The sequence below is a fragment of the Pituophis catenifer genome, unplaced genomic scaffold (genome assembly GCF_029215685.1).
Source record: "Pituophis catenifer annectens isolate HBS135680 unplaced genomic scaffold, rPitCat1.0.hap2 SCAF_1, whole genome shotgun sequence".
NCBI lineage: Eukaryota > Metazoa > Chordata > Lepidosauria > Squamata > Colubridae > Pituophis > Pituophis catenifer.
This window is the reverse complement of record NW_027256881.1, coordinates 125,412,795-125,431,619: the sequence shown is the minus strand read 5'-3', so window position 1 is coordinate 125,431,619 and position 18,825 is coordinate 125,412,795. Positions and strand designations below refer to the sequence as shown.

The following is an 18,825-nucleotide window of genomic DNA, read 5'->3' as shown; positions in this document are numbered from 1 at the left end:
ACAATGACTCCTTCAAGTTGAGGTGAATATATGAACACATCCGTGTACTTTTCTTGCAACACTTAAATGATGAAGGGATTAACAACTGCCTTTTCAGGGATTTTTCTTTAACTTCCCAGACTTTCTGAGAACCCTAATATTTCCTGGTGGATTCCCATCTTAAACTGTAACGATTTTAAGCCTTTTTTTCAAGATCAGCCAAAGTCACCAAGATGCTGCTAACTTACTGAAACTGCTTTTTCTGTTTCAAACAATACCTATAAAAATTGGAAAAAAATTTTTTTGAAGACTTGAATAAATTAACTTTGAAATTTATTTGGCAAGGAAAAAAGCGAGAATAAAACTGAAAATATTACAAGAATCTAAAGTAAATGCAGGGGAAGGATACTGTAAAATCCCCATTTCCTCATAGATCAGTTGGGACTTGGGAGGCAGATAATAGAATTGGGCAGGGCCAGTCAGAATTTTTACTACCGGTTATCCAAACTACTCAAAATTTCTGCTACCGGTTCTTCAGAACTGGTCAGAACCTGCAGAAACCCACCTCTGATTTAGAAGGACATGACCTACAATTGGGATGGCACGCCTTCCTATGGTATGAAAATTCACAGATACTTTCAAAATCATTATATAAGAAACTCACTAATATCAGTATGGGAAAATGTAAACCCAACATATACACAAAAATTCCAGAATGACTCTCAACGATGGAAGCCTTTACATACCCAAATTTGGTGAAGTTTCAAAAAATTGTGACAGATTTTGTGAAGATTTTGAACTCGGAAGGGAAATTAAAATGGAAACAAGAGCTTGAAGACCAGGACATTAAATACAATCTAGATATGATTTAGATATGAAAAAGTATGGGTTTTATAAAGGGCAAACACACTTTGATCAAACACTGTGGAAATTGGATTAAAAATTAATCAAGATTTATAACTTTTTATTAAAATTAAAAATGTAAAAAGGACAAGTAAAAGATACAATAGTACAGTGGGAAAGTTTTTTTGGTCATAATATAGAATTAGAGGAATGGCAAAATTTACGGGAAAGGAATTATAAATTAGCAATGACAACTTCGTATAAAGAAAACTTACATAAAATGTTTTATAGATGGCACTTACCACTGGCTAGGTTAGCAGAAATGTTTAAAAATATGCCTAGGAAATGTTGGAAATATAAACAAAAAACGGGCACATATCATATGTGGTGGACTTGTGGTAAAGCAAAAAAAGAATTTGGGAAAAATATATACCATATTTTTCGGAGTATAAGACGCAAAATTTAGGTGCGTCTTATACACCGAATGTAGCGCTGCCCACCCACTGGCCCCCATCCTTTGGCCTCTGCCTCCCAGCAATTTACCTCCTTGCAAGCAAACAGCAAGAAAAGCAGCTCCTTTCAGCTTCAGCACAGCCTAATTAACACAAGTTGATTGGATCAGCCTCCCAACTCTCAGCTGATTTGCTCTCAGCTGTTTTGCACAGGGCTCCGCTGCTTGCTGCAAGGAGGCAAATTGCTGGACCAGATTTTTTTTTCCCCTGTGCTAATCAAGCTATGCTGAAAACGAAACTGAAAGCAGTCTGTTTGCTGCAACAAGGCAAAATTGCGCAGAGGCAGTGGCAGATTTCTTTTTCTTCCTCACCAAAAAAGGTGCATCTTATAGTCCGGTGCGTCTTATACTCCGAAAAATATGCCTAGAAAAGATTGGAAAGCATGTAGATTTTAAACCTGAACTATTTTTATTAGGTATAATATCAGATAAATTTGAAAAGAAAAGTATGTATTTAATATTGCACATCTTGACAGCAGCAAGGATTGTATTTGTGCAATGCTGGAAAAATAAAAACCATGACAAAGAAATAATTAAGATACTAGAATATGCCGAAATGGACATTAAAAATGAAACAGAAAGAATATGCAGAATATTATCAAACATGGAATCTATTTTATCAGTGGTTGGAAAAAAGAAGTGGAGATTAAGAAAGTAATACGTATTGTTAAGCAAATTAAATACCCAGACAACACGATGTGTATTAAGCACTGAGAAATGTAATTAAAAAAAATTTAAAAAGATGGTGCCACCTGCTATGATTAGTATAAATTAGTGAACTATATACAGAGGTGACAAATGGTCAAAGGATACCAACAAATTCAGATATGACTCTACTTGTGTCCCAGGAGGTTGTTTGTAAGTCTATTTAGTTCACAAATCCAGCAAGCATAATAATATGTGTATTACAGATCTTGCCTCACACGGATAGCAGTCTGGGGCTTTGAGTGGTGGCCGGAGAGGGCATGGAGGGAGAGAGTCAGTTTCTGGCATGCCTCATATGTATAGTAAAAGCAATAGCACTAAGACTTATATACCACTCCATAGTGCCTTACAGCACTCTCCAAGCAGTTTGCAGAGCCAGCATATTGCCCCCAACAATCTGGCTCCTCATTTTATAGACCTCAGAAGCAGTGGTGGGTTTCTACCAATTCGCCCCGAACCAGGGCAAACTGGTAGTGGCGGCAGCAGGAGGTTCCACCCACCCACCCGGACATCGTCATGGACGCTCTGCGCATGCGCAGAAGGTTCTGTGCATGTGCACGCTCCCGGTTCTGAACCGGTAGCGAAGGTAAGTGGAACCCATTACTGCTCAGAAGGATGGAAGATTGAGTCAACTTTGAGCCAGTCAGGATCGAACTCCTGGCAGTGAGCTGAATTAGCCTGCAATACTGCATTCTAACCACTGTGCCATCATGGCTCTTAATGTATGTGGCACACTAGAAGCTGGCCCTTTCCTGTCTTCCCCACCGCTGCTGCCCAAGTCAGATTCTTCTGCAATGCTACCGTTTATGTGGGGTGAGAACTGTGTTGTGTCTGTCCGCAGCTCCACCCTAGAGGGTCCCAGGGGTCAGGAGGGGGACGGGTTTCCAGTGTGCCACATGTGTTTTTGCCATAACAAACTTGTCCATTTTCCAACTCCCAGGTGCGGACTGGTTTGTTCACATCAGCAAAAGTTTGCAATTTGAAGATTCATTAGTAGAGAAATGTTTGTAGGCTAGAATGCATTGCTGTAAATCGACAGGTTTAACTTCTGTAAAGATGTGCAGAATTCCATTTTACATAGTAACAACTACAGAGACAGGGGTTAATGGCATTACAAATAAGGAATCACTGGGGTTTTTTTTAAAGGTATAAACTGCAATAACATAATATCTGGAGGGTAAAATAGAATTTATTTGCTGGTGTGAAAAAAAAACAGCATTATACACAATAATTTTAGATGCAAGGCCTTCAAAAAAATTTTTCATCTAAATTACTGATTTTACTGATTATAAAACTAAAAGGAATTGCAATTTTACTTAGTTTATCTTTCTAATAATAGGGTCAGTTAAAATCAGCAATATATTGGGGAAAAACATGTTAGTAGAAATATGTCAGTATTTGGAAAAACCCTTTACAAATTGAATATTTTTTTTATTTGTGCTAGCATGTTGTCATCCAGTGGAGGTTTCCTTTGACTTCCAGGCTGCAAGAATTTCTTTATTGTAGGGATATTGCTTATTCTTGTTTTGAAAGCCTAGGAAAGAGAGAGAAAAATCCTCTAAGAAACAATGAAAAATAAGATACGAGTTTACTGACTGAAACTGCTATCTATTTCTAGATGCAAAATGAAAATGTAAGGCTAGCAATCATTAAATGTTGAAATACTAAAAGTTTTAAATGCTAATATTACAAAGTACTGCAAGGAAATATGTCAATGGGTGAGGTCAGAAATCTTAATTTCAAAATGTTTTTCTGAAAAGTAAATAGGAAATTAGCAGAAAAACACACACTCCGTAGAAGCTTGAGGAACTGATTGTCATCACAGAACTATTGTGAGTTTAGGTCTTCCTTTTCCCTCGTCCTTCAAATCTATACAATAAAATTGGTAGGTTATTGGTGTCCATATAATTCTTCTACATCAGGGCTGTCAAACTCGTGGTCCGCAGCCCGGATGCATCCTGCACTGGCCACACCCGGTTTAGCGAAGCGGAAAAAGTTACGATATGTCACGTGTTGATGACGCTGTGACGACACGAGTTTGACACCTCTGCTCTACAGAAACAAGATTCTTCAAATAAAGCTCACTAATTAAGCAAGTTTATATTGACCAAGAATCATGTATGACAGATAATATGTAGGTTTGTGGTTCTCGATACTAGCTTTGTAATCTATCTTGGATGTTCTTGGTGGAAGACTCCCAAATCCTTTCCAGTATTTAGATTGCCAAGAAGTCATTGAAAAAAAACCCCTACAAATTTATTTCTTTTTTCCCCTTCTCCCTCCCTTCTCTGGTCTTCCTTCCACACTCCTTTTTGCCCATCAAATCACCTGATGGTTGAGCAATTGGAAATAGTGCTTAAATATTGAGCAATCTGTACAAGTTCAAACTGCAATCCAGGCTAAGCTGCAAAGAAAGGATCTGGCAAAGCATCAAAGAGCTTCGTGATGTGTGCAGGGAGTGGGTGCAGTTCTTAAAGGGAACCTTTGCCTTCTTGGATGTTTTTGATCTATAACTAATAATCAACTTCAAAGAAACATCAACTAGAGATAGTATTGATGAAAAGTGCCACACGATTCTTCTGCAGCTAAACCGGGGAGATCTACCGGTGCAGATTCTGGTGAATTAGATAATATGCACATTTAAGGAAGAACAAGAAAGCCTGCTTAAGTTCTGGGACCTCATGAAATTGAGATTCAAAATCCTGATTGCTCTTGGAAGAGGTGATGGGTTTTTTTTCCAATCATGTGCCATGTATCAGCATAGGCCCATGATGGCAAACCTATGGCATGTGTGCCCGAAGTGGCACGTGGAGCCATGTCGCCTGACACGCATGGTGTCGCCCATTCCTCTTCCAGGTTTCTGGTGCGCATACATGTGTGACGATCAGCTGGCCTTTGCGTGTGTAGCAGAGCTAGTCTTCCAGTTTCTGGCATCCACATGCATGCTGGCCAGCTGATCATCGCGTGCCAGAAACCAGAAGACCAGCTGTCCAGTGTGCATGCACGTGCCGGAAACTGGAAGTTCATTTCCCAGTGTGCATGCCCCTTGTGCCACTTCTCTTCCGGGTCACTTGGTGCCAAAAAAGTTCGCCATCACTGGCATAGGCAGTGATTAGAAATGCCTGCATTTCAAAAAGGCTGTAGTCCTCAACTTACAAAAATTTATTTAGTGACCATTCAAAGTTACAACAGCACTGAAAAAAGGGACATGACCTATAATTACAAGCTTTGCATCAGTCCCATGATCATGTGACCAAAATTCAGATTCTTGGCAAGTGGTTCATACTTATGACCGCTGCAGTGTCCTGGGGTCATGCGATCACTTTTTGCAGCCTTCTGATGAGCAAAGTCAATGGGGAAGCCAGATTCACTTAACAACCAGGTTACTAACTTATCAACTGCAGTGATTCACTTAACAACCGTGACAAGAAATGTCGCAAAATGGGGCAAAACTCACTTAAAAAATTCTCACTAAACCATATAAATTTTGGGCTTAATTGTAGTCATAAGATGAGGACTACTTGTATATCATCCCAAAGGGACAGAAATTCATACTCATTCACTACACGAGATTGCAGATGTCAAAGTCATTATTATTATCAGCATCAGCATCATCCTCGTGGCATGCTGGTAGCTGCAGTGGTTCTTTTAAAATAGCCCCCATCAGTGCCTGATGATCTTGTCTCTGTATTTACACTCTGTGAAAATACAGATTGCCTTATACTGCAGTCACATGGCTTGCCAATTCCCACAGTTTTAATAGTGTCCTTACCTGCAGCAGAGGAAATTTAGTGAGAGCATCAGACTTGAACTCTTCAACCATTAAGATAGCTTCCAAGAGATGAACATCTGCCCAACTAAACTGGTTACCAACCAGAAAATTTTGTCCATGGTCTTTCAAAATCTGTAACATGAAGAAACCCAAAATAAGATGAAGATATTTGTCCCCTAATATTGCAAAAGGCAAATATATTATTTTAGACAGATAAGCTTCCCTGGTACATTTCTAACAGATGCAATATTTGCAACAGGAGTAAAATAATTGCTTTGGCTACTGGTGCTATACAATGGATGGTTCCATACTCTTCAAAGATAGTGCTAAAGTCCAGTAACCATTGTTTGGAGAGTATTCTGATTGCAAGATATAAATTTAAGAAATAAATAAATTCTGCCGTGTCACATATTTACATCTTGGGAAACCTACACTGGAAGATATAAGTTCTGAGCCAACCTTTCCAAGCTTGTAGGCTTGATTACAACACCCATCATCCTTAGTCAGTACAACCATGGGGATTACGAATGCTTTAGTTCAGGGGTGTCAAACTCAAGGCCCGCAGGCCGGATCTGGCCTGTGGGATGCTTAGATCTGGCCCATGGGGCTGGCCTGGAAATATCAAAGGACCGGCCCACGGTGCCTCTGCCGGCCAAAATGGCAGACCCCTCTGTGGCTTTCCCACTTTTGGCTGGGAGAATGCTGCAGGAAGCTGTGGAGGCCAAAAACAGGCTGCCGAGGGCCCACCCAGGGCCTCCATGTGGCCCGTTTTGGGACGGCCAAGTGCTGCAGGAGGACTGGCTTGGACTGGATTACAATTATGTGGCCTCAAGTAAGTGCCTGATCTGGATAGAAAACAAGCAACATCCTATGTTAATACTACAGTTTAATGACAGATTTTACGTACTGTAGGTCCATTTAATCTACAATCAACTATCTATTTTGTATTCTGTATTCTATTCTGTATCTATAATTGACAGCCATTTCTATTTACTATCCTGGAAATTTACCTTTGCTGTTAGATCTTGTATTATCATGCTATTTATGCTTTTGTATTTTTATTATTAGTTGAATAATAAAAATACAATAGTATAGCTTTTCTAACAGGAAAAGCAATTTGCTATTAAACAATGGGATATTCATTTAGAAATAAGAAGTTTAGTGGAATATGAAGACTAAGTAATAAATGTTTGCCAGTAATATCTGGTAGAAGAGATAGGAAAATGGTTATAGTAAAGAACTGTGGAAAGAAAGAAGGGGAAAAATGCATCTTGAGCCTGTGTCAAATGCCCATCATGGCCACGCCCACCTGGCCACACACACCATGGCCACGCCCAACTCTGGCCACACACACAGCCCTCCAAGGTCAAACACATCCCTGATGCGGCCCTTAATGAAATTGAACCCCTGCTTTAGTTCAACCCAACTGGAAGGAAATACTCGTGGAAGACGAGTTTTAAATCCCCGACCTCATTATCACTTACCTTCTCATATACTGGAAAATATCTGGTTGTAGCTCTTTCAATAATCAAGGCTCTTTGCTTTTCTTTATTTTCAGCAGGCTGTAAAGGAAGCATCATTATCATTCCCATCAGATCAGTGGTTCCTTCCACATACATGTCAATCCTGAAAGACATGATCAAAGGGGAGAGAGAAAATATTTTTAAAATTAGGTGCCCCTGAATTGGGCCCCAAGTGACTATAGGGACACGTATCCATTAGTTTGACCTGTAAAAAAGTATTTAAAATTAGTAGTTAGGCTTTTTTTGGGGGGGGGGAAGCTATTTAAGAAATTTAAACCTGATAGAAGTATTTCTTAGTTAATGTGTGCAACCTAAGGCCTGATTCCACTTTGCATGCATTAATGTATTAAAGGTTAGTCAGTTCAGTCAGTTAAAGACAGTCGGTTCCTTTCCATAGATTGCCATTTATTAATGCATTAAAGATACATTAATAATTGGCAATCTATGGAAGGGAACTGGCTGTTTTGGCAAAAAAAAGAGGTTTAAAAACATCTTCCACAACTGCTATTCTATAAAACATATTTTTTCTAAGATCACTGCGCAGGAGGGGAACTCACTGTTGGTACAAGAGTGCTGACCTTCAAATGAAACACTTCAAGCAACATGGCCAATATTGAAAGAAGCTGAACATTTTAACTCATTAACACCAGGAAGACCATAAGTTCCTCATTCATGCTTCAGAGGAATGCTTTAAAAAAAAAAAAAAGTCTTGCTACATACACTTTATAGGTTGCCCTTTAAATTATTGTTTTCTTACTCATTGCCACATTGCTAAAAAGCTACACATTGCTAAAAAGCTACTTGTTCCAATCATTTGAAGTCCAAATGAAAGATTTTTACCAGGCAGGGAAAATAATAATACCGTATCACTGGATCTGTATTGCAAAAACTGGAGTGACCAGCAGATGGGAGAAAAGAACTATAAAAAGATCCATCTCTTTGCCATCATCTAGTGGTTGTTTGCAATACTGCAGTCTACACTGCATTCTTGAATGCTAATATAAAGCTACACCTCAAAATACATCTGCATTACATGTTATATTTCTGTTACAAGTCTGTAATAAATTCTAGATTTTAATCAAGATAGTCATAACCCCATACAGTGCTCTTTCTTTCAAATCCTTCCCGTAGAGATTGTATTTTGCTGCAATATAGCTGAGAATGGCTCGTGTTTGCACCAGCTTCATCCCATCAATTTCCACCATGGGCACTTGCTGGAAAAGCAGGCATCCATCTGGTGAAAGACAAATAAGAAGAACAATTCAGAAAACAGAAATTCAATTTAAATTAAACTAAATATGTTTATTGAATATTTCAGATTGATTTGACAGGCCTATTTAATATGTTCTACTATTTTTTTTAAAAACCCATGCATTAAAAATGCAAGGATTACAGCCTCAGGATAGGCAGCACACCTTAACAGAGCAACATCCATGTATAACCAGGATATTTAATTAATATGAATTAATTTCTGGGCTTCAAATCCCAGCAATTTTAGGAACAATTTTGCTGGCTGAGGAAACCTAATCCAGCTCATAGGAAGGGCCAAGTCATTCACATTGTGGCAGTGGTAAAATCGAATTTTTTCACTACCGGTTCTGTGGGCGTGGCTTGGTAGTGTGGCGTGACATGGCTTGGCTTGGTGGGCGTGGCTTGATGGGCATGGCAGGGGAAGGATACTGCAAAATCCCCATTCCCTCCCCACTCCAGGGGAAGGATACTGCAAAATCTCCATTCCCTCTCCACTCCTGGGGAAAGGACATTGTAAAATCTCCATTCCCACCCCACTCTGGGGCCAGCCAATGGTGGTATTTGCCGGTTCTCCGAACTACACAAAATTTCCGCTACTGGTTCTCCAGAACCTGTCAGAACCTGCTGGATTTCACTCCTGCGTTGTGGGGACAATTCTACTGATGATAAGATACATGGAGTCCTCTATGGAGCTAAGTAGTATAATAGTAAGAAAAAGCCCTGTTTAGGATTAGATCCAGAAACAAGCTGTCAACTGCCCAAGCTCCCAATAAATCTTTGCAATTCAGATGATGCCATTCAATTCACCTCAAAGCAGAGTGTCTATAAACTCTTGTCCTGAGTTCATCATAAAGTGGATGATAAATTATATTTAAAATTTGCATCCAACTCACCCCTCCGCAACTTCTCCAAATCTTCATTCGTTTCTATAAATTGTTCTTCAAACTGCAATGCAGAAATAAAATGAAATGCTTTTTCCTTGTTTTATAATAACATTTTGGAGAAAGTAGAGTAGCTCATGCTTGGCATATTTTTTTTTTTTTTGAAACAAGTTGTGTTTAACATCCCCCACCCCCCAAATATAACAGAGCTTTCCTATTCAGGGGTGGAGGCTGATTCAGGTTTTTATGAAGAAGTAATAGGTGCCTTTGCAAAATGGCTGTGGAAAGAACCTTGTGCATTTGCAAAGAGATTGCCACAACTACAGCACCAATTAAAAAGGTCCCAAATCCTTCAAGATGACCTCAGTGCCTGTAATTTCAGCCTTGCAGTTTTCATGCTCACAATTTGCGTCCCTTGTTCTGGAATATTTTCTTCAATTTCCTCACCTAGCGCATGGTCATGAACATTCCTAGTGCCCTTTGATCCAAATTCTAATCAAATTCAAGTCTGCTTAGCTTGTTGCAATCAACCAAGGTCGGCTAAACACAGCAAAAGGCTTTACGAGCATATCGCCTAAAAAGGAAATCAGCTCTGTATTTTTTTTAATTCCATTGCAAAACATGGCTTTGATCTGGAACCACTCTAATCCCCTTCCTGATTCTGATTTCATTGTCCAGACAGGTATATCAACCCTTCCCAAACTTGAATATCAGCTTTTTTTTTTTTTTTTTTGCACCTCAGATGCTTTAAATTCACCAATCCAGAGCCTCCCTAAGATTTTGAAAAATCTGTTTCACAAGAGAAAAGAAAAGGGAGTCCTGTCCCTCACGGCAGAAAATATCATATGAATGCTTTGATTCTTACACCTGTGGATGTATCAACCCATCCATTTAGTGAAGAATCTGTTGCAAGGGTGAATCATTGGTCAGTCTCTGATGCTGGTATTAGAAAATCCTTTTGACACGTCAGCTAGAGCACTAGCTGAATTCTGCAAAAAGCATGCTAAAACAGACCTCAACTCCGGCTGCTGCAAGGAGCCAGCGGATAGATTCCATTTTTCCTCTTCCTCGAGTGTAGTGCAGTTTAGGTTTCCCTGCCATCTTTTTGGAAATTCTTCAGAGTCTCAAGCTCAGCGTAGAAGGAAGATGAACTTTGTGGACGTCCTAAAATAGAAGTGGAAGAGGAACCATTATGAATCCAGAAGTAACTGCTTTTGCCACAGAAGCCATGAAATACAGTCCATAGCATACCCTGAGCTGAACTTCTGGACTGGCTGTCGCTTAATGGTTGGGCTCCCATCTTAAGCAGAATTCAACAACTCTAATTTTCCTCAATGCCACCAGTAATTGGAAAATTTGGAAAACTTTATAGTCTTAAATTTCTACTTGCCAGCCCCATCATTAAGTGTTGTACCTTATGATTCTTGATGAATGTATCTTTTCTTTTATGTACACTGAGAGCGTATGCACCAAAGACAAATTCCTTGTGCGTCAAATCACACTTGGCCAATAAAGAATTCTAATCTAATCTAATCTTCAACAATGGAGAAGTCTTGCTAAAAAGAAAAAACCTGCAGCCCATTTGAGAATATGACTTTAGAAAATCTAAAATTACTCTTTGAAGTATCAACATCTAGCTTGAGAGTTAAGAAACCTACAACAGAACAGAATAACAAAGTTGGAAGGGACCTTGTAGGTCATCTAGCCTCCTGCCCAAGCAGGAGACCCTATACCATTTCTGACAGATGGCAGTCCAGTTTCTTCTTGAAAGCTTCCAGTGATGAAGCTCCCACAACTTCTGAAGGCAACTTCTGTTCCATGGGTTGATTGTTCTCACTGTCAGAAAATGTCTCCTTATTTCTAGGTTGAACCTCTCCTTGATCAGTTTCCATCCATTATTCCTTGTCTGGGCTTCAGGTTCTTTGGAAAAAAGTTTGAACCCCCCTCCCTCTCTGTGACAGCCTCTCAAATATTGGAACACTGCTATCATGTCTCCCCTGATCGAATTAAGACTCCATTATGGCTCAATTTTAAACCAGCATATCTCATCTCTCTCAAAGCGATTTGTTTTTGCTTAGATACCTCTCCCCCAAATCTACCAACTCCAGACAGCTTCAAGTTACCCATATAATCCCAAAAGTATCTAATATAATAATATACATTGCAGGGCCTGAATTTATCTGTAATTACTGCCAGACAAATCTAGCATAAATGTCCATGTAGATAACACTGCTTATCATAGCAGGCACTTTAACTGCCAGAAGCAGCAATTAGAAGCACTCACCAGGTGTAACTTCTCTGCTGGGTAATGTGAGAAATGCCTCGCAAATTAGCAAGGAGCCTGAAGTCCTGCCTGCTTTTGTACAATAGCTCCTTTTGGGAGGGGAGGAAAAAGGGGGGTTTAACCCAGTTTTAAAAATATGCTTAGTCATACCGTATCTCCCTTCAAGGATGAAGGGATTCGAATTAATTTGTGAACTAAATTTTGCAACAATTTAAAAAAAAAACCTGACAGAGCAAATGATTAACTTGTGTTCAGAGCTGGCGAAGGAAGGTCACTTATCAGGGTCATTCCTCAGCTATGCAACAGATATAGACCGTTCAGCAGGAATACTGTAGTTTCTTTCACACAAAGGGAAAAAATGTATCAGTTGAATTTCATGCTGTCATGCAGCTGATAGAGGAAAAAAAATATATTCACCAACCTTTGGGCCCAGTTTAGCTCCAGTCCTGACAAATTACATTCAAACAGTTGTCTTGGTTACAAGTTGGCTCTGCCAATTGACTTGGGGCCCTTTCTGGAATAGTGAGTAGATTAGATAAAATCCTCCTTCCAGCCTATTTATGCACTAGGTTCCTTTTATCTAATTGTTTTAGCATTTATAACTTTTCATTATCTTTATTGTTATTTAGGATAGTATAAGCTGCCCAGAGTTGGTTGACAGTGAGATGGATGGCAAATAAATTTAGTAAATAAATAATACAATCATGGCTTGCTATTTCTTTCTTCCAGAATATCATTTCAAGCCCTCTACTTAGTTTAAGCACTGATTTTCCAAAGTGGTCTCTGACTGAAGCACAAACCAATTTTTTTTTCTCTCTTTAGCTTTCTAAATAAGCCAAGATGACTTAAATGCCTGGTGAAGCTAACTAATCAATTATAGAGTTGCCAATTAATCAGAAAAAGTAGCAGAGTTGTATTTTTGTTCTTCAAAGGACTGCTTGATATGAATAAACCAAGAAGCGTATTGTTTTATATCACACAAACAAATACTAAGGGATGCCTAATAATCTTTCATTTCAAGAAATGTGTATGCAGGGCATACAATTGTGCTTATGATCAACTAGGACAGTCCACATTATCTCTCATTGTCATGCACACAAAAGAAAAAGAGACTGAAGACCATACAGGTAGTTCTCCTCTTACAACAGTTCTTTTACTGACCTTTTGAAGTTACAACGGTACTGAAAAAGTGACTTATGACCGTTTTTCACACTTACAACCATTACAGCATCTCCATGGTAACATGCTCAAAATTCAGGTGCTTGGCAACAGACTGATATTTATGATGGCTGCAGTGTCCCAGGTCACATGATCACCTGTTGCAAACTTCTGACAAGCAAGGTCAATGGGGAGCCAGATTCACTTAACAAAAGATGAGATGCCTCTTTTTCACCACTTACCCAACAAATGCAAAATGATTTTGCCAATCAGAGAGACATTTGATGATGTGTGTAGCCACTGGGTGGAAGTTCACTGGAGGAGCCCACCATGCCCATTTGGGAAATGTATCGACTGGTTTCTGAATGCCCTATTGCAGAAGTGTAAAGTTCAAGGCCAGGGGCCAGGCCGGCCTGTGGGGTGCTTAGATCTGGCCCATGGGAATGCCCTGGAAACAGCGAAGGATCGGCCCACAGTGCCTCCGCCAGAGAGAACAGAGCTCGGGAGGGCTCCGTTTTCACTGGCAGAGGGTTGCAGGAGGCCGTCACAGCCGAAAACAGTGCTTGGAAGCCCATTTTCACTGGCAGAGTGCTTGGGTCAACACAGACGCCCCCGACATGAATGATGTCGAGCTGGCCACGCCCACTCCAGCCCCCAGAGGTCAAACACAACCCTGATGTGGCCCTCAATGTAATCGAGTTTGACACCCCTGTCAGCCCTTCATAATTTTGCTTTGAGACCAAAGTAAAATTATGAAGGGCTGACAGTTCATCAAGCTGTAAGAAAAACTGACTGCCAAGTTATCCCTTGTGAATGTTTGGTCTTTAAATGTTTGATAATACATGGTGAAGTAAACATCTTTGAAGGGGTGGAGGCACATGGTCAGTGACTAGATGGTGTTTTCTAACTGGCCAATCCAAATAAAGGAGATTATCCAGATAGTCCACTTGCATTCTGGACAGCTGCTCCTCATGAATGAGCAGCAGGGATTGAGGTTCCTGCAGTCAGATTGTGAGTTGAACATCTCAGGGTTGAGCAAATTCCATCAAGCTCAAAACAGCAATGTAATCCTTATAGGTACACCGCCAAACTCATTTCTTGATTACTTTGGGAAAGTGGGTTTTAGCACCTTTTCAGCTATTAAGAGTCATACAATGGACAACAGGTCTGATAACGTACACTGGGTGACTTCAATTCTTAGCAGGAAAAAAAACGTTCTAAAGAGTTTAAGGAGAAAAAAAAGACAAATAACACCTCCCCCCCCTCTTTTTTCGGAATAAATAGCAACAGGATGATTTTGGAAATTTAGAAACAGACTAATAGTCCAGATGGACTTTGAAATTAATTATAAATATCCTACCCCTGTAAAAATTCTGTTTGAATTCTTTAAAAAAAAACATGATAATAGGAGAATTTGAACATTGGACACTAAAGGGAACCAGAAGGAACGGGCCATTACAACTAAAATGGAAAAACACTTTTTGATCCACTAATACAGAATGAAGCAAAATATTCTAATATTTGAAGAATGTTTGATATTTGAACAATATAACAATTAAAGGATATTTTTGAAGAATGGACCCAAAAGTTAATTTTTAATTGCCCTTATAGGCAGACTGTGTTTAAAAGAAGTTTTGGGAAGAGGAACAGGTTTTACATAACTAGACTGGGACTGATTTGAAAGTGGTTCCTAGGAAAAGAAAACCACATTTATTTATTTATTTGATTTTTAACCTGCTTTTATTACTTTATAAATAATTCAAGGCAGCCAATACACACAAAACTCCTTCCTCTTCCCATTCCTCTTCCCTACAGCAACCTGTGAAGTGAGTTGAGCTAAGAAAGAGTGGTTGGCCCAAAGTCACCCAGCTGGCTTTCATGTCTAAAATGGGACTGAAACTCACAGTCTCTTGGCGATTGTCCCAAAGTTACCCATTCATTACTAAGTGATTGGAACTCACAATTTACTAGTTTCTAGGCCAGCACTTTAATCACTACAGCGAACTGTCTCTCTACAAGACTTTCTGAAATAAATAAGGTGAAGCATTCATAATAGGCTCTCATAGAGCAGCATAAGATCAAAAGGGATTGTTCCCCTATTTGCAAGGTGAGGTTCTAAAAGGGAAAGTGTAGCCAATGTGAATTGGGGCAGAAAGCATTGTGCCCTTGTTGAAAATTGTCCAACAAGAGCACAATTCTGGAACTGACTTGGTTCAAAGGAACAAAGCTTTCAAAATCAGTCCTGGGAAAATGAAGGCCTAATATTGTAGCTTTAACACAGGGGTGTCAAACTCACGTCGTCACGGTGGCGTCATATGACATGTGGTGACTTTTCCCTCCTTTCACTAGACCTGTCGCGGGTGTGGACAGCGCATAGTGCACCTGGCCCATGGGCCACGAGTTTGACAGCCCTGCTTTAACACATGAATTCAGCTGTTTTTTCATTTGTTAAAAAAAAAGACTACTATCAAATCACCATTACTTTCCAGACCGCTTTCTCCCTCTGCATAAGTTGAATACTGTCAATCTATCAACAAAAGAAAGGATTTCCCACTCCCTGAATAGGTGTGGGACATCTATAATAGGAGCTCTTTAAAGGAGCTTAAATATCAGCAGATATTTTATTTATTTACTCATTACAAATTTATATGGCTGCCCATCTCACACATGGTGAATAATCAAACTCTGCTTAATGAGTTAACGTAACTATGAAAAACAGACGTTTGGTGAAACTAATTACTGTAAGGATGTGTGACAAAAGTCAAAGCCAGCAGAATTTTTTAAACTGAGTTAAAGCAGGACAAATACGTGTATCTCTTGGTATTCGAACACAGCAGCAACTTTGTGGCTCGCTAAGGACTCAATGACCTAGAAAACTGATTCAGAGCCAGTCTGGTATAGTGGTTCAGACACCAGGCTAAAAACCAGGAGACCATGAAGATGGAGATTCTCAGTCACCCCAGTCAGGATTGTCCCAAAGGTGCTTTTTCAAGAGGCAGAGAAAAGAAAAACCAGAAAGTCCAGTTTTCCTCTTGGAAAAGAACCTTTGGGACAGGAGACTGTGAGTTTTAGTCCCAGTTTAGGCATAAATCCAGCTGGATGACCATGGGCCACTCAATTTCTCTCAGCCCTAGGAAAGAGGCAAGAGTAAGCCGCTTCTGAAAATCTTGCCAAGGAAACTGCAGGGATTAAGCTATGCAATTGTCATGAGTCAGCACTGACTCAAAGGCACCAAACCAATGACCCCAAAAAATGTACTGTAACACAACTGAAGTAATGGCTTGATAACCATTTACACATTGATTTCAGAAAGTTGACTCTTGAAGAGGCCTGAAGTAGCTTCAGAGAAACAGAGGAAATCTAACCTTAACGTCCCCAGCTTCTCAATTAATTAATTATCCTCCCCAGCACTGCCAAGAAAAATTCCATGTTTAACTTTTTTAGAGTGCAAAAATTAGATTCATAAATAACTGTCCTGTGCAACTGGCCCTTGTGTACATGTGTGTGTATGTCTGTGTGTTTGTTTGTGTGTCTTTTAAAGGTAGTCCTCGACTTATAACCGCTCATTTATTGACCATTCAAAGTTACAACACCACTGAAAAAAGTGATCTATGACCATTTTTTATAAGCTGCAAAACCATTGCAGCATCCCCATAATCCTGTGATAAAAATTTAGGCGCTTGATAACTGACTCATATTTATGACGGTTTCAGTGTCCTGGGGTCATGTGATCACCTTTTGTGAGCTTCTGCCAAGCAAAATCAATGAGGAAGCCAGATTCACTTAACAATTGTATTACTAACTTAACTTCAGTGATTCGCTCAGCAACTTGTCAAGAAAAGGTTGTAAAATGGGGCAAAACTCACTTAACAACTGTCTCACTTAGCAACATAATTTTTAGGCTTTGTGATCATAAATTGAGGACTACCTGTATAGGATAGTTTAGGAGCATTAACAAACCACTCCCAGTGACTAATAAGAATGGAACTGATAAATAAAAGGGAAAACTTTAAAGGGTTGCTGGTCTGCCCTGCAGCTTCTTGGAGTGTCTTTTTTTAAAGAATGAATGGAAAGAGATGAGCCAAGAGTTAAATTATCCTGCTGCCTAAACTACAAATGGAAATTCCTCCCAAGCCAATGATTAAAGTATTGCATTAGCAAAAATTGGGTTTAACCTAGAGGTTTCCAGCTGTCCACCCTCTTCCAAAGGACAATCCTGGTATTTCTGGTTGACTTTTTGCAATCAGTTAACCAATTAACCAGCCTGAATATGCACTTTGAACAGCTCGCTACACACCCAACTGCAAAGGGCAACATTTGTCTTTAATATATCAGTATGAAAAAAACCTCCCAGCCCTGCCTTCTGCATATTGACTCAGAAGAATGCAGCTCCATGGTGTTTAAAGACCTTCTCTTCTCAGTTTGAAAAGAGTTTTCAGCAGAGGCTAGCAGCCTGCCAGAATGAAGGCATTCAAAGCTTTCCCTTAGATCTGCCAGAGCTTCATCTGTTGAATTGATAGCTGCTACAAAAATACAATTCAGCCACTCTTCCTGAAAATAAGAATCCAAACTCCTACTCTTTTGATGTTTATTTAGTTGTTTCTAAAATCCATATGGCTGCTTACAGAGTCTGGGCAGTGAACAGCAATTACCACAAATATAACTCAGGTAAATTTGTGATGTCCCAGCAAGCTCTTTTGTCAGATAGGCTCTCCCCACCCCCAATTCTCAATGAATTAATGGTTTGTGTCACTACTCCTACAGCTTGTCTAGTAGGACTCTTTTATTTAAAAAAATCCAATAATAGCTTGCCAAATATATTTCACACAGCCATTTCCTCCTCCTGCTCCTCCTCCTTCCAACCAATGTTCAGATACTAAGAAAAGAAAGCCTTAATGCTTCTCAGATTTGCCCTTTGTCCCTTTCCAAGTTTGCTTTTGCTTACTTAACTGGAGTTCGTCTCTCTCTCTCTCTCTCTCTCTCTCTCTCTCTCTCTCTCTCTCTCTCTCTCTCTCTCTCTCTCATCTTTCTTGTTCTTTGAAATCTATGTCCCACTTCCTCTAACCAATATTGCCAACATTACAAAATATACAAAATGAGGGTTTAAGCTGAGACTGTAGCATTTGCCTTACTTCCCACTCGGTTTGGATTTTAAAATCAGGCAAAGTAAAGTAAAAGTGATAGACTTTTATTCTAATATCTAATTCTAAGATTCTAATTCATCCTAGATTTCTTTACTAACCTCCAAATCTTGAGCTGAAAGTTCTTGGTTGAGAACTTTATGAGGGTGTCTGCCACGTTGTTCAGTGCATTTGTACAATGGCTGCTCCTGAAGAGGCCAGGCACTTTTGCCTGAGGGGAAGCAATACTTGAAATTCAATCTTTTTTTTTTTTTTTGGCTCTGCCTTCCTCAGGCGAAGAGGAAAGGACAACGCTCAGTTGGAGCCTTCTCAGATTTCAAGAGGATAATTCTTAGGCAACAAACAAAAAATGGGCTTTATGGCTTCTTAAATGATATTCAGATTTATCCTGGCAGGCATTTTTGTATGCTAGAGCTCAACGATGAGATGCAGTTACTTTTAATTCTCAGTAGCAGTGAGAGCAGAGAGAAAGAGGCTTACATGCTCACACACTGTAGTTACTATATTTCATGACCCTGTATCTCCATTTTTTGTACACCCATGTACTTAGTCATGTGTAGATATGCACGGGTGCATGCAGATTTAATAAAGCTGGGCCAATATAATTCTCATCTGCCTATGAAAAGACAGCATGCTCTAATGTTAAAACCTTAGACTTGACACTCAGAACAATGCTGTTTCATAACCAGATTGACGTATCAACTTGAAGCAGACTAATCACGAATTCTCTGCTTAATCCACCTCACATTGTTGTGGTGTGAATAAAATAATACAAGG

General features: G+C 39.6%; 1 protein-coding gene across 2 annotated transcripts; it reads right to left on the bottom strand.

The window, feature by feature from the left end:
• Positions 1–3,221: 3,221 nt before the first annotated feature.
• LOC139325121 (glutathione S-transferase-like) lies at positions 3,222–18,232 on the bottom strand. Of its 2 annotated transcripts, none has more exons than XM_070954869.1 (7): positions 18,150–18,232; positions 10,480–10,629; positions 9,478–9,529; positions 8,435–8,567; positions 7,295–7,436; positions 5,811–5,942; positions 3,222–3,572 (listed from the first exon to the last, which is right to left on the bottom strand). In XM_070954869.1, the coding sequence occupies exons 2-7, from the start codon at positions 10,564–10,566 to the stop codon at positions 3,450–3,452; spliced, it is 669 nt and encodes a 222-aa protein (XP_070810970.1). In that variant the 5' UTR covers positions 10,567–10,629; positions 18,150–18,232; the 3' UTR covers positions 3,222–3,449. The 2 variants fall into 2 exon arrangements, with proteins under 2 accessions (XP_070810970.1, XP_070810962.1); XM_070954861.1 differs by lacking the exon at positions 18,150–18,232 and adding an exon at positions 11,750–11,831.
• Between the last annotated feature and the right edge of the window lie 593 nt (positions 18,233–18,825).

What these genes read in the sequence shown, in the direction of transcription:
- LOC139325121 (XM_070954869.1), bottom strand. Translation starts at nt 10,566, where the DNA reads ATGGCAGGGAAACCTAAACTGCACTACACTCGAGGAAGAGGAAAAATG. An exon ending in TTGCAGCAGCCGGAGTTGAG is followed by an intron (nt 9,530 to 10,479) that starts GTCTGTTTTAGC and finishes TCTGCATTGCAG; the next exon opens with TTTGAAGAACAATTTATAGA. An exon ending in CTAAATTTCCTCTGCTGCAG is followed by an intron (nt 3,573 to 5,810) that starts GTAAGGACACTA and finishes TCTCTTTCCTAG; the next exon opens with GCTTTCAAAACAAGAATAAG.